Genomic DNA, 25,628 nt, shown 5'->3' on the forward strand with positions numbered 1-25,628 from the left:
TACATCTTCCTCCTGTGTTCGATAATTCATCAACCTTTTGCTATAATTATACCTATCTTCAGATAATTTGCAGTATTTATAGTGCAAATAAAGTGCATCAGACGCCTTCAGACATACCACCACAACTCAAGGCTTTACGGAAAATACCATAATACCTTTTGAGCAATCTTTCTTTTCTCACCCGCTTGATCTCTTATCTCAAGTAATGCCATCTTGGTCAAGGACATGTTTCACATGAAGTTTGTCTTTCATTTTTCCCCACAATACAAAGTAATCATTTCGACAAGCAATGCATCTTTTTCATAGCCAAGTCCTGTTCTTTCATCAGCTTTCTCTAGCTTCATAGGACTTTTGGTAATTCATCCATGGCATCCGTAGCTTCTCTTAATAAGTCTAAAGCATATCAAATACTTTATTATTCAAGCTCCCAATGCACTTTTGGCGTGTTAACTGGATTATGAATGATAGTTTTGAGAATTTATCACATCCTTCATACAACGGTTTGCTGTGAACTCACAATCAACTCATAAAATTCTTTTGTTTGCCCACAAGATAATCTACATCCATCCAGCACCATGTATATCTTTCCTCGCATGTCCATCTTCGCTTGGAACCTAAATGATCATGAACTAAACCCCCGTGATATCATCACTAAACTATTAGGTAGATTTTCACCACCAGATGAAAGTCTACTAGGTGGTTCTCCATGAGCTATCCATTGGTTGTAGCCAGGAATAAATCCATCTCTGTCAAATGTTCAAATGCATCATCTCTACTCACCATTATACAATTTTGCAACGTTGCATGGACATAATATCGATCATGCATGCTTGCGTTGCGAAAAGCATAGTCCAAAAAGTATTGAAGTCCACTTTGGTATTCCGTTGTTACTCTTGATTTTGATCAACTTCTATCCATTTTATTTCAATAAATTCTGCCAAGCCTATATGTTTAATAAATTAAATATAGACAACTTAGTAAATAAGATAATTGATTATAAAATAAAATACCAAACAAAAATATGTAAACATTTTTAAGATTAGCCGTGTTCAATCAACAACACTTCCACTTGTCTGCATGTTATAACAAAAACACCAAAATAACCAAATTATCATCAGCATTAAGCATAATAGAAATTTGACGGTGTGCAACTTAATTTTGAAACTTATGAAATAAATCTACTAACAAATCAATTCTAAAAGATAAGGGTAGATATTCATTCTTCCTAATCGATATCAAGTAATCAAACTAAACAAAAATGTCAAAATTAAAATCAATCTTTATAGTACCTTGATCAACCATTCAACCACATTATCTTTATTTGATTATATAATAGTTGATTGTGATTGAGAAACTATTATGCATAAAAAGTGGTAGAATCAAAAATTAATTATCATGGAAATTCTCATAAAAAAAGCTATCGAAACCAAAAATAATTGAGAAGGGGAGATGATGATTTTGCCACTGCTGATTTTGGAAATGATTATATCAATGATCAAAACAATATTGAATTAGACGTTTACACAAACAAAGCACAATATTTCTTAAGCTAAAACCAACAAAACAATTCATACAAAATAAATTTCACATAGAAAAACAGGGTAACAAACCGTTAATTAAGGTGCATTAACTATAAGAATTGCATTCAAAAACAAAAACAAAATCCAATACACAAAAGTATATCATGCTCTGATTTTGCCCTAAATTATAAACATCAAACATAAAAAGCGCTCAAATAAAATTGAAAGGGAGATGATGATGGTGATGGTGGTGGTGATGATGATGAGTTCACCTGAGACAGAGAAGATAAAGCACGACAGTGGCGTGGCGGGGCGACAACCCTTCGCCGAGATAGAGCACAAGAAGAGCGAGATTGAATTCTTTCGACTCAATGGGGATATGGAGAATGATAGAGCAGCAGGGAGAGAAAGACAAGAACGATGGAGTGACGAAGAGCAAGACAAGAACGATGGGGTGACGACTGACGAAGAGAGCTGATTCTGTTAATTTAGGGATTCTGTTTTGACTCGCGTTTTTAATGTAATTTTGACAATTTCCGTGAAGCCAAATATTCAATTAAAATGAAATGGCTTACATTAAAAGGAGTAAAGTGCATATTTAGATTTACACTGATGTCGTGTATAATAATTAATTTCATATCTACTCCATAATTTACGAACGTGCCGTGATTCTGTTAAAAAATTTTAAACATTACTTTTATTTATTTATAAAATAGAGTACTGTAGTTGTTTGTGATTAATTTTTAACTAATTAAATTTAATTACTTTTTATTGAGAATATGTACAAATCTATTTCTGTTACGTATAATAGGCTTTTTTTATTGTAACAACATTCTATATAAAATACTCCATAACCTATGCAGTTGATAATTTAAATATATTATATTTATTATCATATAAAAACTAATCAAATTTGACATTTTATGGATAGAAATGTTTCGTTGTGATTATACAAACTCAAATATATTTATAGTAGTTATTTTATTATTTTACAGATATTTGCAAATATACTATTGTATATTAAAATAATACTGTGAGTATTATATTGAAACATTTATATAAACATTCCTTTACTCATTTCATTTTGACAATAAATTAAATTTTATGCATTTACGGGAATAATGATTTTTAAATAATAGAATTAACGTAGCATTAACGTGGCATTTCTTTGATATGGCATTTATTAATCAACGTAGCATTAATAATTAGTTTTGATGCATTTATTAATCAACGCTATGATTTTTAAATAACAGAATTAACGTAGCATTAACGTGGCATTTCTTTGATATGGCATTTTTGAACATGTAGCATTAGTATTTGATACCAGTGTCATAACATATGAGTGTATAGACAATGAATTTATGCTGGCATCTTCACGGAAGTGTGGCAAACTGAATGTAGTGAAAGACAATTATGTTAGGAGATTTAATATATAGAGCAGAAAAACGGATATTTGAAAGTGGTGATAAATACTTTAGATCAAATCAATTTGTGGTTCTAATAAAGTTATTTGATCGGATAAAATTCGAGTATGCGAAAAAATTTATATGTGTATTCAAGATGATGAACCGGAAGAATTGATCGGATTTTGAAGAAGATGAACCGATGCATGTTTACAAAAGGTGCATCCGTTAGGAATTTATGAAAATAACTGATTTTCAAAAGGTTTCCAAATTGCAAATTAGTCCTCGATTTTAGAAATTCATTTTCGGATGAATTTAACAAAGAACTTCGCTTGGAAATAAAAATTTCAAGGCTGCCCGGGACTACTCTTGGACCCCTAGCCCCGAACCCGTTCATGCTGTTTAGGGCTTCTAACATCATAATGAATTCAAATAAGCGTGCACTCCCACCTCCAAAACTTAAATGATGATCATTATAACAATCCGATCAATCAAGTTAATCCAATTACATCTGAAATATCGAACAAATTATTCTAGTAGTGTCGTCCTCCTTTTCTTAGCCATTTCCCTCCCAACAAGCCCCCAAGAATAGTCTACAAAATTGTCCAAGAGAGTGATGCGGCGGAGATCAGAGCGGCTAACTCAGCTTCACTTATTCTCATACGAAAACTTCCGTGGCGACGCGCCGTCAGCCTTGATGGTAGCGCAGGCCCCCACCACAAACACCTACCTAACCAGGTTGGGTGAGGTGGTGGTGTTAGACGCTCGGCTGATGGCGGGCCCGAACCTGAGCTCGGGGGTGGTGGCGCGAGTTCAGGGGATGTACGCATCAACCTGCTGGCCTCCTTATCTATGTTCAATTTAGTCTTCATCCGGGGAGTTCAAGGCGCAGCACACTACTCGTGTTTGGGCGTTATCAGTTCGCGCCGCTGTCGACTATGAGGGAGTTGCGGATCATCGGCGGCACCGGCGATTTCCAGTTTGCGGAGGGGTATGTTCTCATTAGGACATATTTTGGTGATGTGGAAACGGGGATTTATATGGATGAGTATGCGCTCCACTAATCATCCTCATGTATTTGTCTTCATTATTGTTCCACGCTTTCAATGTGAATACAATAAAAATACCTCCTACTCCTTGTTTGTGGTCCTTGGAGAAAATATATTTGATCGTAGCGTTTTTGTTCTAGTACAATTGACAATATTTGACGTATCACAAAATGATACCCTTAAATCTTAAAGATAACTCACTTTCTTTCATTTATCCAACAAAAAATGATATCCTTTCTATTTTTAGGAAATAATTAATTTATACTTCCCCGTTTCAGAGAATATGCACTTTGAGTTCACAGGATTTTAATATGAAATTGATAAAATAAGAGAGATATAGAGAAAAAGTAATTAAATATTATTATGGAGAATGGGTCATACCTTAATGGAGAGAAAAGACTTTCCAAAATTAGAAAGTGATATTCTTCGTTGACGGACTAAAAGAAAGATCGTATTGTGGACGAAAAAAGTATATAGTTAACTACTCCCTCCGTTCCCCAAATTTTATCACATAATCGGACACGGGTTTTAACAATGTAATGAAAAGTGAGTTGAAAAAGATGGCGGTATACAGTCCTACTTTTAAAGTATTAGTTTTATAATAAAATATGATTGGCAATAAGTTAGTGGAATGTTGGGCTTACTATCAAAAATGGTAAAAAAATGAAATGTGACAAATTTTGTGGGACGGACTGAAATGGAAAATTGTGACAAAATTTCGAAGGGGAGTATCTTTCTCTCTTTCTTTCTCCTGTTTTAAAACATCTATTATCAATCTATTTTCTCATAATTTGTTTATATTTCTACTTTAAAACGCTGAGCTAACCTTTTCGTTTTTACTTAAACTCCTGAAATAAGTGGGCATAAAATCCATTGGTGTCATTATCTATGTTACTTTATTTGTTTCTTACGCTTTAAAACATCCAACAAGCATTTTTGTCATAATTTGTTCATATTTCATATACTTTAAAACACTCTAACAATCTTTTCCTTTTACTTAAACTTCATATTTCATATTTTGCTATCAGTGATACAGTATATATCCTTTTTCACCCTGTTTTTAGCCAACTTATAAATACACAATATTCATATTCGTCCAGTATATATATGTAGTACAAATATCACCGATCGTCCGATCCCATACGCCACAACTAAAACAAAAACAAACTCATCTATTTCTCACAACACATCTGCAGCCATGGCCAAAGCAAAAACGTTCTCTCTCATAATCCTCCTCCTCTCCTTGCTGGCCATTTCCTTCCCAACAAACTCCCAAGAATTCTATAGTACTAAATTGTCCAAGAGAGAGATGAGGAGAGAACAGCTAACTCGCCTCCACTTCTACTTCCACGACGTCCTCTATGGCCGCCACCCGACGGCCGTGGTGGTGGCGCAAGCCGCAACCACGGCCTCCTACCCCTTCAAGTTTGGTGAAACGCTGATCATCGATGATCGGCTGACGGTGGGGCCGAACCTGAGCTCGAGGGTGGTGGGCCGAGCTCAGGGGATGTACGCGTCAACCGATATGGGCGACGCGGGGCTCTTGATGGTGTTCAATTTCTTCTTCACCGAGGGAGGTTCAACGGAGCACGTTGACCGTGGTGGGGCGGAACGCGGTGCTCTCAGCCGTGAGGGAGATGCCGATCGTCGGCAGGAAGCGGCGTTTTCCGGTTTGCGAGAGGGTACACTCGGACGAGGACACATTTGCTTGATTTGAAAAGGGGATATGCTGTGGAGGAGTATCATGTTTATGTGTTTCACTATTAATCTTCATGTGTACAAACTCTAAACTCATCGAAATAGTGTCAATGCCCTTGTGAACACATTGTAAAATTTTAAGATTTTGATGTCAACACAAGATCGTGCAGTTGATACCGTGTTGTCATTTTCTATTGATGTTATTTTATTATTAGTTGATATTTTTTAATGGTCCGATTATAATTTAGAGTTTCTAAAATATTTAGAGTTCAAATTTAATTACATTTTATAACATATGTGATAGTATTTTATATGAATATATACAATGAATAATCTCTTTATGGAGTAGTTGGAGAAGTATATTATTGTGAGTGTACATATGTGATATTATTATATATGAATATATATAATGAATAATCTCTTTATGGAGTAGTGGGAGAAATATATTATTGTCAGTGTACATACGTGATAGTATTATATACAAATATATACAATGTATAATCTCTTTATGGAGTAGTGGGAGAAATATATTATTGCTAATGTTGTTGTAACGTTACATTACTTTTTTAAAATCATACCTTGTCCATGAAATATTTATTAGCATCCATATCATCAAAAACATTTTCATATTCTCAATTCATATATTCTTCGTACTCTCCTTTCTCAAATCCCAAATTACTCAAGAGAGGGTGGCGGAATGTGGCGTGAGAGAGGAGGTGAAGAGGCCGAGAAATGAAAACCGTGAATTTAAAATATAAAATTACGAGATATTCAAATTGCAAGATTGTATTTCGAGAAATGAACCGATTTAGTTTGCAACCCCTTTTTTAATAAATAATAAGGAGATATATATCAAGTTTTTTTTAATAGGGTCCACTTTTGGACTCCACCCAATAACCCAATTAATTAATACGGGGTATAATTAGTTTATAATTTAATAATCTTAAGGCAATCAAATATTTTAGTTAAATTAAACCACGTACTTAAATTTAATTTAAAAGATTAGAATATAACGCACTCCTTTAGACCAATATCTCCCATACTATATAAATTTTCATAATTTTCTGATTTTTTAAATATAAATCATTAATTTTTTTTAATTCACGACATTCTTAATTTTGATTGTTTCAGGCGTTACACTTTTAGCACGGTTTACGTTAATTTGAGGAATTACAATCGACTCGTCAACTACAACTGACGCCTCAAATTATGTTGTGGCCACAAACTTATGCAACATGCAATGGATTGACACGGAATAAAGATTAATATGGTGAATTCCAACGTAATTCGAGTAAATAAATTAGGGTTTGTTTTTATTATGTAATTTTGTATTTTAACTGTATTAATAGTGTATTTCTTTTTGGATGTCGATATACATTTAACATGTCATTTATACTTACTTTTATAATTCTGATCCTCTCGTGTTAATTAACCAAATTTTTATTCTAAAGGGTGTATCCTTATATGTAGAAAAAAAATTAAGACTGGCCACGATATCCAACTTTTACACTGCAATCTCATTCCTCTTTTACACCACTCAGCCAACTTAAATTGTAACACAATATTCATGTCTGTTCGAGTATACCAAATCCTTGTAAAACAAGATAGTAGTAGTAGTATATAGTTTAAAAATATAACGTTTTCCGCATCAAGCCATGGCCAAATTAAGCACCAATAACGCTCTCACTAAGCCTCCTCCTCTCATTAGTCATTTCCCTCCCGACAAACTAATTCTATACAAATTAAATTATCCAAAACAGAGATGGGAGAGAGAATCTAACCCACCTTCACAAGAAAATTGAAGTGTATTTTTCAAGAAATTGATGATGATTCCTTTATACTCCATTTGAAATCGAAATTGATGTGTAAATATTACAATTGATGCATCAATGATTTTTTGATTTTTGTGGCCTTATCTTTGTGTAAGTTTGGGACTTAATTCGTTGGTCCACAAAAAGTATAGCATATCATATTCATATTCTCGTTGTGTTCAAACTGAAACAATTGTTCATGTCCAATTCATATTCGGATCGAGTAGATATATCCTTATTCCTTTACATATTGGGTTATGTTTGAGTTGGATCCAGGAAGACCAAGTTAAAAATGTTCTCAACTTGAAGAAAAGTTTATTAGATTACAAACTCATACGATATCAAATGAATAATTAAAATTAGAAGCCATATATAAGCATCATCCAGCTCCATTTAGCCTCATAAAAATGCATATGTAACATATAATATTTGTAAATTTAAAAGAGATTAGAAAAAAATTTTTTTTAAAATAAAAAAATGTCTATTTTTAAGAGAAAAATAAAAAAAGAATCTATTTTTGAAGAACAGAAATAGAATTGAAACAATAACAACATTATCTTGCTATATAGTACTCCCTCCGTCCCTAAAAAGATTAGACCACTTCTTTTCGAAAGCTTTACGATTTAAGGAATGATATTTAAATAGTTAAAGTGGAGAGAGTAAAGTTTTGAAAGAAAAAGTAGAGAGATAAGAGAGAAAAAGAGTGAGAAAAATAAAATAATTTTTTGCAAAAATGAAACGATAATATGCCGACATCCCAAAAAAGAAAGTTTTGCCTCATACTTTATACGAGGGAGTAATATATATTGTCCACTAGAAAACCCGACTCTAGTGGTAAACTGCTGTATGGGTCCCAATGAGTTTCGTCACGTCACTCCTCCACTATAGTCTGTCTCCCTCTATATAGAAAGTTAAACCATACACAAATTAAAATATGGAAACAATATAAAACAATGTTGCCCCCTCAAACAACTTTGAAAATACAATTCCATGTCTTGGTGTATAGAATTCAAATCTCACTCAACTAAAACCAAAAATATAAACTCATTTCTCAACACATTTAATTTGCAGCCATGGCCAAAGCACCATTAACGTTCTCTCACCATCCTCCTCCTCTCCCTTTGCCATTTCCTCCCATCATTAAACTCCCAAGAATTCGCTACAAAACTCTCCAAGAGAGCGACGTGGATGATCAAGAGAGAGGGAAATAACTCACCTCCACTTCTACTTCCACGACGTCATCGGCGGCAGCAAACCGACGTCCGTGGTGGTGGCGCGGGCCGACCACGGGCCCGACCCCAACAGGTTTGGCGAGGTGCTGGTCGTCGACGATCGCCTGACGGGGGGCCGAACCTGTTTTTGAGGGGGGGGCCGAGCTCAGGGGATTACCGTTGTCCGAAAAGGGCGCAAAGGGGGTTTTTGGTGGGGGCCCAATTTCGTTTTCGCCGAGGGGGGGTTTCCAGCGGCAGCACGCTGACCGGGTGACCCGGGGACGGGGTGCTGTCGGCCGAGAGGGGTGCCGGTCATAGGCGGCACCGGTGTTTTCCTTTTGGCAGGGGCGGCGAGGACGAGGAAAATTTTTGTTTGTTTGTAAGGAATGTTGTGGGGGGAGTTCATTTTATGTCTTCCCACTATTGATTCTCATGTAAAAGGATGGGTTTGGGACCCCTCTGCACCCGGTTGTGAATTTTTTTTTCCTTTTACATTTCCTTTTTATACACTCTACAATATTTTTTTTTAAATTTTGTAGCGATTTTGGTTTTTTTGAATTAATAAAATTTAGATTAGTAATTAAAACTACCAATAGTTAATCGGGATTCTTTAATATGTTTTAATTAGTTTTAATATATCTTGTAACAAAAAAAAAAAAAGTTAGTTTAATAGCAATACCTACGAAATTTTTTTCCTCCTCCTTCCAAAAAAGAGCCAAACTCAAAGTTTTATAAAAATTTGAAATTTTGTTTTTAGTTAAATAAAGAGAAAAAAATATAATTTTATATTCATGGAGAGAACTTTTTTTAAAAAATGGAAATGGGATTTTTTTGTAAAATAAATTAAAAAAAAAAAGATGACATCATTACACGAGGAGTAAATTTTTTAGGTTTAACCACATGTATATCGAACCGTTTTAGGAACCCAAACTTTATTATTCGATGGGTTTTTAAGGATTGGCCCAAAAAATTCTTTTGGGGGTGGGTTTAACTGCGACGGCCCCCATAGTCGGGCCATTTTGGATAATAGTATTTTTTTTTTTTAACCCAAAAAATTGATCTGAATTTAAAATTTTAAAAAAAAATGGAATTTTTGACCCAAACCCTTTTATATGATTAATTTATTAAATTTAAATTTCAGATTAGTGTTTCAATATATTAAAAAAAATTATTTTTAGTTTTTTTTATTATAAACAAATGTTGTAAAAATTTGATTAAACTTAAATATTGTAAACATATGGAGTATAATAAAGAAATATCAATAAAAAAAATAAAAAGGAAGAAAAAGAATGCAGCCTATTTGATTAATTTAGTTACTATTATAATTAAATTCATATAGAAAGGAAATGAAAAAAGGAACAAAAGAAAAACAGCAGAAAAGTGGGAAACCCTTTATTAGCACGCACGGTTTTTGGTTTACCCCAAGAGAGGATCTTTCCCCGGATGTTTTTATGTCGTGGTACTCCACCTCGTTTTTGTAGTCAAAAAAATTATATGCAATTTGGTTTACAATTTATATTTTTACAATATGTTCATTGATATGTTATGTCAAATTAATTTTTTAACTCGTTGGGTGGATTATAAACATGAAATTGTCGTACTTAATTATGGAGATAATCGAAGGATATAAATATGATTAGGGAGTGTTAGAGTGTCACCACCTTTTAAAAAATAACACCTACCCCCTTCATTCAATCATTTGTAACGAAAAATAAACCTAAATTTAAAAAAATCAAAAAAGATAAACAATATTAGAATATCAAAATTTTTTAGAATATAAAAGTTTATTGCAACAATCTATAGATGTATTTATAATATTGTTTATGTTGTCCCCCCCTTTTTAAAAAGGGTTTATTTTAAAAAACCCATACAAATTTTATTTAAAATTTGTTAATACTACAACACATAAAAAAACACTACCCGTGCAAAATAAAAAATGCTCCAACCAAAATAGGACGCGAGTATACTATACTTTATACTTACAAACTTATGAAGATGCCCAAAGGGAAGTATTTATTACTTGCATGGGGCCTACAACCACATTACTAAATTATTACATTTGAAAAATTTTTTTCTTAACCACCTAAACTCTGTACAAAATAAAGGGGGAAGAGATACCAATCCCTCGTCTTACTTCTTATTCATTCCTCATTCCATACTCTAAAAGACACATCCCCCTCTCTCAAATCCGCCATGGCCGGAGCCACCACCATCCTCGCATTCACCATCCTCACCCTCTCTCCCTTCTCAACCCACAGACTCCCATCACCTCCACAAACCTCAGCAAACGAGCAATGGGGAGAGAAAACTGCCACCTCCCTTCTCTTCCACGACATCGTCAGGGCCGCCACCCACGGCCGTCCGCATCGCCCAGGCCCCACCACACTCCTCCGCCCGGCTTCGGTTTCGTGGCGATGATGTTGACCCCCCTCCGGCCCAACTCACGAGGTCCAGATTGGGGGGAGAGCTAAAGGCTGACGGCTCCGCCGATTTGACCGAGGTGGGGCTTCTCATGGCGCTGAATTTCGCCTTTGTGGCGGGTAAGTTCAACGGCACGCTCAGCGTGCTGGGGCGAAGCGGTGTTCAACGCTGAGGGAGATGCCTCGTCGGCGGAAGCGGCGTTTTCCGGTTTGCGAGGGGCGCTCAGGCGAGGACTCATTTCTTTGACTTCAAAACTGGGGATGCTGTTGTTGAGTATAATGTTTATGTGTTGCATTATTAGCGCTTTTTGTTTTCCTGCTCTTTTTCAAATAACCATGGTTGATTGGGGTAAGCGTGTTTTTTACTAATCTTCATTTTCGCATTTTGGTTGCAGTTCTAGTCTTACTCTATCTACATGATTGTAATAGCTGTCAATTTCTCAAAGATGATGTGGTTTTATTTTTGGGTTTATGTTGATTCAACTGGGAGTATTATAAAATTTTATTATCGTGTTATTTATTCAAATGAATTTGAGTGTGTTAGTAACAAATGTAGCACAGAGATTATGAAAAGCAATAGGGGATAAATATAAAAGAAATATTTACTCCACCCCTGGTTATGCTAATGTAACTACTCCTATTTTTAAAGGCTATGGGAAAACCCTGACGCTACTATTTTTCTGAATTTATAAAAAAAAAAAAAAAAAAGAGAAAAGAAATTAATCTCCTTGACTCCTTTCATATATTAATATGCATTGTAAAATAGGTGAAACAAAGAGAGAAAAAATTAGAAATTTATATAAATAAAAATGAGCTAGAGTAATTTGGATGAATTGATTAATAAAATAAAAATTATCTTGATGGAGGGAGATCATTAATTATTGTAAGAAATCATAGTACCACTGATCTTAGAGTATCAAACCACTACAAGAGTATCAAACCACTACAGATTCCTCTTTGGATACGACATAAATATTTATTTAATTTTACAAAAAGTAAAATATATACCCATTTTGTTTAACCATGTGGTACAGACAGCATCAATAGTAGGTAGGGTTGAAATTTTGCTCGTCACTCCACCAACTCTACGGTCAGACAAATGATATGGTACAAAATGAATAAATTAACCATGTTATTATTTGCTACTTTTATTAAGCGTAGTTTGGTGAAATAATTTAAGAAAAATTATTAATTGTGTTAATTATCTTAACTAAAGATAATAATAATTTATTAGGATGAGAAACAATATCTGTATATTAAGTTCAAAATTCATAAAGATACACAATAACAATTTATTATACCAATAAAAACTTATATAATCAAATAAGTTTTGGAATTAAAAATTGCACACAAAGAACACGCGCGTCAATTAGAAACTGTTTTCTATTACAAAATGATCAACTACAAAACATCCTATTACATTTTAATGTTTAATGAAAAAAAACAGAGAATTTATTAAAAAAAAAAACAGAGTATTTTGCAAAAATGCATAATGCTATTTTATTTTCTTCTCTTTCCCACTTTAAAATACCCAATAAGATTGGCATGTAATATTCTACTTAGTACAGATATTACACCAATTGTTAATTAATCAAAGTAACATAACTTGATTCTGAAGTGTGATTATGTCATTTGTTACAATATCATTGGTCAATTAATATTTTATTTAACATTCAAATATCTTTTATATATTAAATGTAATATATGAAAATTATATTAAAATTCATAATCTACAAATAGAGATCACATTTGCTATAGTTCTATTCAAAAAAAAAATCTCTATTTTTCTCTAAAGATAATCTTTCTTCTATTTTACAATTTCTCCTTTGTTTAATTTATTCACCATGGATGATGAGAATAACATGTTCTCTAATTCTAAACATTTATATATATATGCACAATACAATGTATGCATATGAAACTCATTGCATAATAAGGTTTTCCCACCCAAATAAAAAGTAGGTTTTCCACCCAAAAAAACGTGGACTTTCCTCCTAAAAATAATGTGGGTTTTCCACCCCAAAATGGAGGGGTTGCTTGAAGCTAAAAAAAAAGGAGAAATTTGTTCATTTTAGAGCAAAAAATTGAAATTTGAAATTTAAAACTCAAAAGTTATTTAGAAAGTTGCTCATAAATATCGATACATAACACACATTCAAAAATTACAGGTTCTTCTCTCTCTACATTTACTTTCATATCTTTTTTCATCTTTGTATTTTTTTATAGATATTTCAATGGTTATCTTGATCATTTATATTTTGCAGATATTTAAGTATAGATATTTAAGGTATGTGAACATTATCCACCAATTGTTTTTACATAGCTTAACTATTTATTGATTTTTAGTTTGTGTTATTTTGCTAATCATTAAGGTTCGTTAGCTCTAACATTTTTCTTTTTTACATCTTCACTTTGTATTTTTTAGTTAGTTGTTTGTGTTTATTATTGCATTTTTTTATGATTCTAACTATTATATTTACACTACATAAATCAACAGAAAGCATAATCGATTTCATCCAAGATCTTCCCGCACACGCACAACAAAGAAAAATAGGGATAATTCAGAATAAGAAAAAAACAACTGAATACAAGTTCATTTTTGTAAAGCAATACATAAATTTGTAAATATGAAGAGATAATTATGTAGAGTTAATGCTCTAACTGCAATTGCATACCTTCTACCAGACCTCACCATTTTTCTCCCAATTTTTTTCTGGGCTTTGCAGATACTAAAAGCAATGGAAAAGATCTTTATTCTTATTTAAACAGTCTCTTTTTGTTTGAATAAGATAGATTTTGGGTTTAATTATTAATTAGAATTTTTTAGAGGATAATACGATAATGGACGTATTTCTTATAGAAGTTTGATCTTTGAGTTTCACGTATCCGTAGGTTCTTAGATAAACAAAGTTGGTTTATAGAATATGTGTTCAGCCATTATATGTCAAGATTTCAGTCAGATTGAGAGTTTGATGCATTTAGAAGAAAGTCTTGGGGGCTCAAAAGTATATTTTTTGTTTTATTTATTTCAGTTAATAGAATTAGAGATGGAAAAAATATTAGTTATTTTTGCTTATTATCTTTTTAGTTATTTTCTTTAAAAAGTTTGGATTTCTTAGTTATTTTCTTTCCATAAGTTTAGGATTTTTCTTTCTGTATAAAGGGTTATTGTTTGATCTTAAAAAATAGACTTTAATAATAATTAAATTGAAATTTTTATACTCCGAAGTTCTCAATTTATTGAGTTCTTTTATCCCTCGGTTTAATCATTCTCATAGTTTTCACGTTTATTTGCATCATTTGGTATCACGATCCAGGTGATTATCAATGGTTAACGTAACCCTGGCAACGACGTTGGGGATGCTCGAGGGGGGTAGGGGGCAGGAGATCTCCACCAAAGAGGCTGCCGACGAGCGTGATTCATAACATCGGAACGATGATCAGACAAAGGTTCGAGACCTCCAGCTGACATCGGGAACGGGGATCGCGCCAATAGTTCGGACCTCAACGACATTTGAGCGATTGAGAAGCGTTGTGGGGAAGCCAATCCCATGAGATCTCATGCGCGGGCGTCGTTCGGGATTTCGTTATTCACTGACGTCTACGGCGGAAGTCTAAGCCCGATACGACAAGGATATATTGTCGATGCCGTGTATGATAAGCCCGTATGCGAGGATATATTTCGATGCGGGATATGGAAAAGCCCGACGAAGATATTTTCTATGATGTTTTTGATACCATTAAGTTTGGTGTGAATGTGGTAGATTTAGGAGTAGTTGTTGGAGGGACAACAGAGAATGGATACAGGAAGGTTATTGAAGAGGAGGTCGACTTGAATCAGTCGATAGTGCTAATGAAAATGGTGATGGTATCGAGAAAGATGTCGTTACTAAGGAAATGGGAGTGGATCTTCAAAATTCTGAATCTGCAGCAGAGGAAAAGGGATATGACGAGAATCAGAAATTCGATGAATTCGAAGGAAATGATGCCGGTTTGTTTGCTTCTGCCGAGTATGAAGATTTGGATAAAGAAGTTGATGTTGTTTGGGAGACGATTGATCATAGGATGGATTCACGGAGGAAGGATAGAAGGGAGGCGAGGTTGAAGGAGGAGATTGAGAAATATCGAGCCTCGAATCCGAAGATCACTGAGCAGTTTGCTGATTTGAAGAGGAAAAATTTCACACAATGTCGATTGAAGAGCAGCGAGAAGGGGTAATGGATGAATTGCGTAATGTTAATTTAAACAAATTCTTCATTGAAGCTGTAGCTCTTTTGTGATGCAAAGCTTAAAGCAGCTGATATACAGTATCCTTTACAAATTTGTTCTTTGCTCCATCAGTGGTATAAAGAATTTGCCCTAGTCTTATTCTAGGTCTCTTAAAAGTTTCCATGCTGGGGAAATCTGTGGAGGATCTCGATGGAGACAAATACTCAGGCACAAAGAAGCTTCTTTTGGAGTTTTACTCTGTTGGAGCTTCTTTGAAGCTTCTTTTGGAGTTTTACTCTGTTGGGGTTGTAGAAGATACTGGTATATTTGTGGAAATGCCATAATTGTTGGTGTATGTGAGACGTGGTGATGGAGATAAAGTAGACTCGAGGACGAGTCTTTTCAAGAAGGGAGTATGATGCAGTTATAGAGACAAGTCTTGGAGGGTAAGAAAGTATATTTTTGGTTTTATTTATTTCCTAGTTATAGAATTAGGAGATCGAAAAAATATTAGTTATTTTTGCTTATTATCTTTTTAGTTATTTTCTTTCCATAAGTTTATGATTTTTCCTTGCCTATATAAAGGCTTCATTGTTTGATCTTAAAAGATAGACTTTGAATAATAATTTGATATTGAGTTTTTATACTCCGAAGTTCTCAATTTAGTTGAGTTCTTTTTATCCATCGAGTTTAATCATTCTCATAGTTTTTCTACGTTCATTTGCATCAGAGTTGATTTTGTAATCCCGTAATTCATAAGATATAATTGAATATTAGAATAAATCACCGTTTTATCGTGAATGATTGGAGCAACAATTTCATCTCTTAATTCGTCTTGCTTATTTTATTTCTTTTAATTGTTGTTGCATGATCTTTGATCAAAATCTTAAAAATAAAGTATTTATTGTTATGGATTTTGTTTGCTTTAGAGTTAAATAATCTTTACTTTTAAAAATAAAGTATTTTTGGATCGATACTCGAAGTACTACATTCGATGATGTATTCTTGCAGTATCGTTGTAATATTAGATTTATTCTATTAAACTTATGTGATCTTGCATTTGATTTTAGAACTCGAAAATTATATATTTTGCGATGATGATTATGTTTGTTGTGATGATACATTTAATATTATGTTTTTCAACATAAAGTCCATATTCTATTAAGGTGTCTCGGGAGTAGATGTGGAAAAATAAGTATTCATGTTTATACCCTTCTACATTTTTCTTATGTTGAGCCTTTCTTATTGTTTTGTGATGATAATGATATTAGTGGTGATAATGCATTTAATATTGTGTTGTTTCAACATAAGTTCCATATTTTCAAAATACTTAATCCGTGCATCACGCGTGTGTAATACTTTGTGTTGTAAAAATGCCATGTAAACTGCGAACTTGTTCAGTCAAAACGAAAGCATAAAATAAAATACACTTTCTTTCATAAACTCAAACACTCCAACTTTGAGCAGGTCCAATTCGATCAAATTGATGCACGAAAAAAAGATACTTCCATCATCATGATTTCATCATAAACTAATCAGTCGCAAAATTACTTTAGCTACATAGAACTCCACCTAAAACATAAACGAAAAAGTCGATCAAACAAAGAGTGGAGTATAATTTTTTATGATAGTTTTGATTAATATATAGAATTTGTATTTGTAGAAGATGTGGTAATGTTTAACATTCTTTTCCGAATTGACTTTTGTGTGTCAATACCATAAATTATAAATTAAATCAATAATAAATGCCTCATAATTATTTTAACCTTTCAAATTATATCAATAACTGCATATTTTATAGGTCAATTAATAAAAAATAAGTTGAACTAAATAAAAAAATTTAAAACTAAAACGACATGTAGTATTTTGTAGTGACCTCTACAGGTTTTTCTATTTCACATTTAAGCGGGCCTTAATCGTAGAGTATTAAGATATTTTGAGGCCCAAAGCCCATAGTAATGATGATGAAAACCTTCAGCTGGAAATGAATTCCTCATTGAAGTTGAATTCACGAATTTTCGAGTGCGAAGAGAGATGATTGTTTAGATCAATTGCAAGGAGAGATACTTGTTGATCAATTGGAAGGGGAGAGGAGTTTGTCGATCAATTGATGGGGACGCGGGAAGTGTACGAAGAGAAGCTGCGACGAGGTAATCTCATACACGATCCCACCATCAAACCAGGCCTCGGCACCGCCCGTTGCCCCGCTGCCTCTCTCTCTAAATCCTGCTAAGTACTATCTCTCACTCTCTCTGTGTGTGTGTCCACGTATACTTGTATTTGGCGATGCCGGTCAGCTGTTTGATGAAATGTGTCCTTAACTATTTTTTGGAGCAGGAGAAATCGGAATGGGAAATCGCACCGGTTCTGCACGACGCCACTAACGTGGTATGTGCGCGGTCTTTAGTAATAGCTGTTTTGATGCTTGAATTGCTTTTTTCTATACTAGTTTGATTTTAGAATGGGGCGAATGATTTCTGTAATGGATTCCGTTTCATATTTCTATATGTTCTTCTTATGTTGTGATTGTTAGTTTAGTTCCCGAGTTTGGTTAAGTAGCTAGTTTAGTAGTATATGACAAGTATCAGCAGTTAGGTAGTAAATGTTGATTAATATAATAGGATAAATGAGAATGATAGGAGTTATGTAGCTAATGAATCCTGATCTATTGTTCTTTGTACACTCCTTCATGCTCCTTGTGTGATCATTCGGTTTTTCAATCAGCAACTTCTTGTCCATGACTCCAAGTTCTGCTAGTTTCAGTAATCCCATCCTACAAAGATGCACATGTGCAGCATTACTCTGATATATTTAGATGGGCTCTGAGTCACTAGGTTTTGCACGGCAACATCTGTACTTGGTAATAATTTATCAGTTCTTATCTGGGTGTTGAGTCCATACAAGTAAACTGATTTGCTTCTCTTACTTATTATTTCTTTGAAGATATGAATCTACGATTGCTCTTAGTGAGATAGCTGCACGGCTGCGCCTACTCCTGCTGCTGTTTGCCTTTTAAAGTTTAAATGGAGACACTGTCGATTAATTTTATTTAGATGTTCTCATTGTTTTTGTACAAATTCATTCTGGAGAGTTTGCAATTTGATATTGTATTAAATATTGGTGGTGTAAGACAAGATACTCATGTGCTTTCCTTTGCTAAAAGGAGTATATCTGCCTGAATTCTTCTTTTAAAGAAACATATGCATATCATAGATCTGGGCAGCTTGTCATGTTCCGATTCTGATAGTAGTTTCTTACCTTCACATTTACAAACTGTGGATTCCTATGCCTAAAAATGACATTATGAATTTGTGTATGTGCACATACATGAACATCCACATGTATATAATATACGTCCCCCACTCTCCTTGACAATCATAACTGATATTATCCAATGAAATGCACTGTTCTGAATAGGCTGGCTATGGGATTGGGGTTTGCTCAGTGCAATTCATGGTTTTAACACAGGTAGACCAATTCCATCTATTCACTCATTCAAGTGTTTCTTTGTCTATCAGCTTATCTCATTAACCTTCGATGATGTCTTTCTAGGAATTCCTTATTTCCAAAACCGTGTGAAGGGGCCTAAGTGGCTTCCCTTTTTTATTGGGGTATGCTATGTTTGCTTTTTCAGTACTCGTGTCAATGTAATAAATACATTATTCTGCTACGACAGCTAATTCCTCCCCCTCCCCAAAAAAAAAACAATTTTGTATGAGATTTATAATCTTTCTGCCTTTCCAATTGGCAGGTTCCACCTCTTTTGATGTACTCTGCAGCTAGTGCTGCGTTTGGAGGTTTGTGTCATTTATAATCAGATAATTACTACTACTATTTTACATGTGCTTTCTGTAATATCAATATTTATATGCTTTGTAGCTTAATTCTTCTCCTTTCCTGCAAGATTTGAGCCACTGAATAATATCTGCAGCATATATCTTTTTCTTTGAATATAGTCTACTTGACATAGAACATATAAATGTAATAAAACGAGTGAAAATCAGAGATTCTCCTACTATAAAAGTTACTAATGGTTTTCAACATATTTAAAACTTGTACAGTAGTACATAGGAATATGATCTTCATGTATAACTAAAATATAGTTAGAGCTAGGAAGCATGGCGACTACGACAAATTACATGCATGATACAGGGTAGTAGCCGATATGTCAAATATTAAGAAATAAAGATACGATATGTCATAAATACTTTTAAGGTGTAAAGAATCCATGATTCAGAAAATATGCTGTAACCACATAATCTATGATAAAATTAAGCAAATAGTGTTTAGGATTTAGTTGCTGTTAGCGTCCAGAGAAGAAAGTGGATGGGCCTGGTGATTCCAGCGGCGTGAGGCAGCGGAGATTTCAGAGGAGGCTGATGTGAGAGGAGATTATGCGGAAGCAGAGATGAGAGGACTTCAAACACAGATGCAGCGGTGGACGGCTTACCTAGTGGTTGGAGTTAGATGGGAAGTGGGTTTAGGATTGAGAGGATGTCAGGATGGTTCATTTGTGAATGTCTGAAAGGAAGGCAGTGGCGGCAGTTTTCTAAAAACATAGGGTTTCGTTGAGAGGATGGTTCATTTGTGAATGTCTGAAAGGAAGGCAGTGGCAGCAGTTTTCCAAAAACATTTGACCGTAATAAAACGTATTTAAAACAAAAAAATACATGGTAAAATATTATATATACCCCCAGGGGATGTATTTTGCACTTTTTTTTTTTTTTTTTTTCATTTGTCCTTGGGACTTCCCTGGATTAAGTACATGGACCTGGGGGCATTTCCATGCTTCACAAGTAAAAGGTATCAACAAAATCTCAAAGGAAAGTTAATACTCACAACCCCGACAGCTATCGTTTATGTACCACATCCCAAAGTAGCATCCCAGAAAAGAAGACATAATCTATTTAGCTCCCTTTAGGTACTAGGACCATACACTACCTCATTCTCATCACATGCAACTGTTGTCTTTTTCTGAAAGCCTTAACAATAATTTTTTCAGAATGATTCATTTTCGCCTTAATTCACAGGCTATGCACTACCGAAGCTCAGTCAACTCATTGTGACATCTTATTTGGCTTCTTCAAGTGTTTCCCATTATGGCATTTCATTGCTTACAAGACATATTGAAGACAATCACATCTCTAGAGTTCAACAGAAGCAGCTTCCGTGATTGGCTGGAGGGGTTTAGAATCTTAGCTACTCTACTTGGTTCTGTTTTGTATTTTGTGTATCATGTAAATTAATAAACATAACAATTTCTGTCTGTTTAACTGGCTTGCACACTCAGCTGTTTGATCTGCCATTTGAGGCCATATGATGACCATATCAGATTTAAGAAATGTTAACAAATTAAATACTGCTTCGCATTGCTCTTTGGTTATTTTGAGCATTATACATAATTTGTAACATGACTTGTACTAGCACAAGAACCGGCCTTTTTCCTTTTAAGTTTTCTGTCTGTAATATATTGCCTTTTACTGCTGTTCCAGTGATACAATCGACATGTTTTGCATTTCAATTTCTTGTGTGTGTTGGTACGTGGTAACACTAGACCCCATCTATTTCAACCAATGTTGGTGTATTTTGCTATTTTCTGGCAGAATAAGTGCAGTCAGGTAGGTAGTATGGAAATATTTATTAGGTCTTGCACTAATATTGGTGGTACTGATCTTGATATATCACAAAGCTTGGCTATTAAGAGGTAGGTAGAATTGCTATAAATTTACTGTGATCAATGATATTGTTTATATGTTCTAGGTCAGTGTTAGTTACATGGTTGAATTCCAAGCCGTGCTGCAGTTATAATCTAAGTTATACATTCAATTTCGTGCTTTGTAACTTGAACTATATGATTAGTATTTACTAATGTACTTCTGCTGTCCTCTGTAGCATAGACTGGTAAGAGAAATTAATTGCAATTATGGAATAGTTGTAAAACTCATTTGTGTCCCGCTTAATAAATGTATATGCAGTTGGTATTCGTGGCGAGACTTCTGAAGCGCGTCCCCTACAGATGCAGTGAGCAGAGTTTTTTACCGCGTCCGTTCTGACCTGATGAGAAGTCTAGAAGTTTCATCTTTGACATAATCTATGCTGGTGGTAAAGATTCTTATTATGTTTTGAAAGAAAATATCTCAGGTCTCCGCTGCTTATGATGTGCATTCTGCTGGTGTTGGTGATATAGCGTTGCCATGAAACGAGCACTCTACTGCTGTTCGGGTAAGTGCTTTATGAATATGATATGGTAGACGGAGAAATAACATTATGTGTTGTGTTGAAGATGAGTGGATATGTTCCCACCCATCCTATCCATTGGGAGGTTAAGAGTGTTAAAGGTGTCAACCTCGTTTATAAGGTTGTGGTCCAACCAATTGTTGCTTGAATCCCAGTGGTCTGTGTTAGAGGTGTTGTGGTCCTAACTTCCATAATGCATTCTACTCTTCATATGTCTTTGTTCTCCTCTTTATTTGTCAACTTTTTCGCTTACATGTGTTTCTGTAGGTTTTCTGTCATCACCAGACTATTAATTCGTGGGCCTTCAGATAATTGGCCTGGATTCATCTCTCCTCTCTCATTTGGTAAAATTAAACCCCTCTCTTATTTGAATTATTATTCCCTTATGCACTGTGTTCTTGCTTCTTTTTTGGTCTCTTTTTTTGGGTATCTGCAGTGGGGTAAAGAGAGGTACCATAATTGAAATTATGTCAGGTCCATCCAATTCAAAATCTAATTACATATACAACTATACAAGCCCTCTCATACACCTCGATGCGATGGTTTTTTATCTTCCACTTCAAGTATTTGGCTAAATATTCTAATCTAACCTAAAAAAGCATTTGTTTTCAAATTTAACCCAATGAACGAATAGGGACAAAAATATCTACCTAAATTTGATTTTCTTTTCAAATATAATCTGAATTAACTTCAGTCATAAAAATGCGATATTTCGGCTGCTAGCTTGATAACAAGGTGTCGAAAAAGTGACCCAAGTTAGATTTGAGAAGAAAATCAATTTATTAGGAACGTTTGTCAATATTCATTTACTGGATTAAACTAGGTTAGTACTACTACACGTAATTCGGAATAGAAATATATCTAAAAACGTTACAGCATGACTAGAAATGGTTTATGATTTGGTAGGTTTATGTGAGTCATTCTTTTCCCAATAATTAATAAGCATATCGACATATATCCGTTTTCTAATAATTCAGATGTATATGCACCAAAATAATAGAGGTTTTAGGTCGATAGATAAATCAACACTTGGCCCTTGTAGTGTACTAATGATAAGTGAAAATAAGTGAGAGTCGAATCATAGACTAATATTATTTGCTCCAAATATGAAACCTTTTTATGACATTAATCCTAAATCGCATGGCACGTGTCATTTCCGAAACAGGCCGTGGCATAAATGTACATATATATATGCTAATTTATTGTGATCTAAACAACATTAACGATTGTATTAATTTTGTAAGAAACGCCCATAGAGGGGCCGGCTAGAATTAACACATTTGAATTTATTTTGAATCTTTACAGGTATTTGAATCACTAGTGTGATGGAGTACTTAGTTGAGACAAGAATTCTTGAAAATAGAGTAATAATAATAAAAAAAAATGAACGAAGTAAATAACCGAGGAAGTTAATTCATTTACACACTAGTATGAATTCTTGTAAATAAAATCAAGAATCTGAGATGATGTTATTCCTCGAGAAATAAGCAATTCATTTATATTTTCCTCTTTTTTTTTTTCCAAGAAAATCCAGCTAAAGATGCAAATCCAAACTCACATGTTCTTGCATTTGAGCCTTTGATTCGTATCCAAACCGCAGCTGAGAGGCTGGAATGCTACTGATCGACGATGGTAAGGCCCTCATCTCCAGTGGCGTCTGCGGTGTTGCTGGCTGCGGCCAGCAAACGCAGCCGGAGCAGCAGCAGGGACCCGCCAGAAGGCCAAGGGGCTGCAGCTGATCGCTGCTGCTGCGGCTGCGGCTGAGCGGCGGTGTTTGCGTAGCTGCCATAGATCCTGCTGGTGGCGGTGTAGGCGCTGCTGGATGCAGCGCCGCCTCCACCGCCCCAAGAGTGGTAAGCCACTGGCAGCGGCGGTGCTGAGCCGAGGCGGCTGTAGTTCATTAGGCCGTAGACGTGAGAATCAGCCAAGCTACCATGCAGCATTGCTGACTGCAGATGAGCTCTCTTGGCTTGCTGCCTCTCCCTCTTGTGGGCGTTTTGGTGGCCGCCGAGGGCTGGGTGGGGGAAGTTTCGGCAGCAGTAGTGGCACTCGAATTTCCGGCTGCTGCCTCCGTTGCTGGCCTCGAGTCTTGAGTGCTGTTGAGGTTGTTTTCGTCGTCATTGGAGTCTGAGGGATCGTCCTTTGGGGTTTTCTTGGTGCCCAATTCTTGGCCGAATAGTCTTATTCCGGCGCCCTTGTCGCGGGGCGCAGAGCGGATGAAGGGCAGCTGAGAGAAGGACTGACGCTCATGAAGTCTCGAGTCTCTCTCTCAGATGCTTTATCCATATGGAGGAAGTGGGAGTTTTCCTTTTAGGCAAGGGTGGGAATGGAAAAGAATTTGGAAGAGGAAGGGAAAAGAAAATTTAAAGAGGAGTAGAGTTGTTGTATATGGGGGTGTTAGAAGAGGATATGGTGGGGCTGGAGAAGGAGTGGCCGCATAAATTTTACTTTAAACATTCTTCTATTCTCGTATCATTCATACACGTTAGCCTGTATAAAATACACGATACTATTATCAATACTATACACACATTATATGGAGTCTAGAGAAGTAAGTACTTGTTTAGGTTATTTTCTTAGAGGGAGGGGTGTTTTTCTACACTTGTAAATAGTTTCTTGATTGTGTTTCTGTAGTAGGTGAGTGCAATACAGTAGTGATAATTGATTACTTAAACACGAGCCCTATTATTTATGTACAATAGCAAGGACACAAAGAACTAGCAAAAGTCATCAATGTAGGTTAATTATTGGGCCCTTATTTGTTGTTTTTCCTGAAAAAAACGGCCAAATCCAACCACCAAAAATTGATTCTTGTCTGAATATCAATCACGTTGATTTATAAAGATGGGAGTATGTGGAATAGTTTTATTTTTTGGCTTTTTTAGTCCATTAAAGATGTACTGGTATTAATTAGCGAAGCATTACTAGTAGGGTTTGTTTCTTGAATTTAAACAAGATATTCACCGGCCATCTCTCTCTTCTCTCTCTCTCATGTGCAGGACCATGTAGAAAGGCATTGTTGGGTAGTTCTTATTATCAAGTTGGGTGTTTTTCTAGTATATCTTGGAACCTTTCCTTAAAGTGGTCCAAAAATGTTAGCAAACATTACTTCCATGAAAGAGATGTCTAATGGGAGTTCATCATTATCTCTCTCCTCCTGCACCTCCTCTCACCAAGTACCCCCTCTCTCTCTCTCTCACACACACACACACACACTATCACTTGCAGTTTGGCTTTCTTGTCTTTTCTTCTCATATATATAATGGTCCATGATGTTTTCTACTGTCAAACCCTCCCATTTAAACTATCAAAACTTCTTCCAAGTTTCTTGTTGAAATACAATCATTTATAATACCCTAATCTGCCTAGTGATTAATTAATTGAGATTTTCTATTGAATTCTAGTATCATATGCTTAGATCAAATAGTATAAATTTAATTTCATTATAATCAATTCTACAGTTTAGTGTAATTTAAGTAAGTAATAATTAGAGAAGAATTGAATGTTTCTGACAGGAAGAAGACATGTGCAGTCAGGGTGTTTTTATGGCTTTTCATCATTGCATAGTTATATGAAGTTTTTGTTGTCATTTGTAATTCAAATCAAATGGTATACATATTAGGGAATTTCACCTAATGTTTTTACCTCTAGATGTACTTGTTTTTATGTGAAAAAAAAACTGTAGAAAATTACAGATTTGATCTAAAAGTTTCTGAATGTCATCTTCACAAGGAATTTTTTACAGCTTTCTAACTTTCACTACTTCCAATATGCAACTACTTGATGAGCAAAAGTTTATGCTCAGAGAAGGGCTTTCTCTCTTTATCTCTCTCTCATGAATTTGTGGAGTCGTTGATGCGTGCTTGACCCATTATATTTTTGGCAATTATTCTTGGTTTGTACACCACACTTACATACTAATAATTCAAGCTTTTTTGGTATGCAGTTTGAAGACAAGTCGTTGTCCTAAATTGCTTTGGGTTATCATAGGATTTTAATTACAATATATATATGTACCGTGTGTGGTTTAAGGGTGATGCAAGTGTCCCCATTTGGATTTGCAGATTCAA

General features: G+C 34.8%; 1 protein-coding gene, 1 long non-coding RNA gene and 2 pseudogenes across 2 annotated transcripts; 3 read left to right on the forward strand and 1 right to left on the reverse strand.

Moving 5' to 3' along the window:
• The first annotated feature begins 5,150 nt into the window (after window positions 1-5,150).
• On the forward strand, window positions 5,151-5,821 carry LOC125197913 (annotated as a pseudogene).
• Window positions 5,822-17,360: 11,539 nt separating this feature from the next.
• LOC125197915 lies at window positions 17,361-20,692 on the forward strand. The gene is made up of 5 exons (XM_048096418.1): window positions 17,361-17,519; window positions 18,739-18,789; window positions 18,874-18,932; window positions 19,073-19,118; window positions 20,352-20,692. Exons 1-5 carry the CDS (start codon window positions 17,432-17,434, stop codon window positions 20,492-20,494), a joined length of 387 nt encoding a protein of 128 aa, XP_047952375.1. The 5' UTR covers window positions 17,361-17,431; the 3' UTR covers window positions 20,495-20,692.
• LOC125197914 lies at window positions 17,658-18,664 on the forward strand. The gene is made up of 3 exons (XR_007172295.1): window positions 17,658-17,709; window positions 18,079-18,181; window positions 18,265-18,664. It is a non-coding gene; the product is annotated as an uncharacterized LOC125197914 (long non-coding RNA).
• Window positions 20,693-22,929: 2,237 nt separating the features above from the next.
• Window positions 22,930-23,881, reverse strand: LOC125197916 (annotated as a pseudogene).
• Window positions 23,882-25,628: the final 1,747 nt, after the last annotated feature.

Source organism: Salvia hispanica, unplaced genomic scaffold, assembly GCF_023119035.1.
Source record: "Salvia hispanica cultivar TCC Black 2014 unplaced genomic scaffold, UniMelb_Shisp_WGS_1.0 HiC_scaffold_1080, whole genome shotgun sequence".
Classification (NCBI taxonomy): domain Eukaryota; kingdom Viridiplantae; phylum Streptophyta; class Magnoliopsida; order Lamiales; family Lamiaceae; genus Salvia; species Salvia hispanica.

Coding starts and splice junctions, on each gene's coding strand:
- LOC125197915 (XM_048096418.1), top strand. CDS start 17,432: ATGGGGACGCGGGAAGTGTACGAAGAGAAGCTGCGACGAGGTAATCTC. Junction 18,790..18,873: donor AATTCATGGTTTTAACACAG/GTAGACCAATTC, acceptor ATGTCTTTCTAG/GAATTCCTTATTTCCAAAAC. Junction 19,119..20,351: donor AGCTAGTGCTGCGTTTGGAG/GTTTGTGTCATT, acceptor CTTAATTCACAG/GCTATGCACTACCGAAGCTC.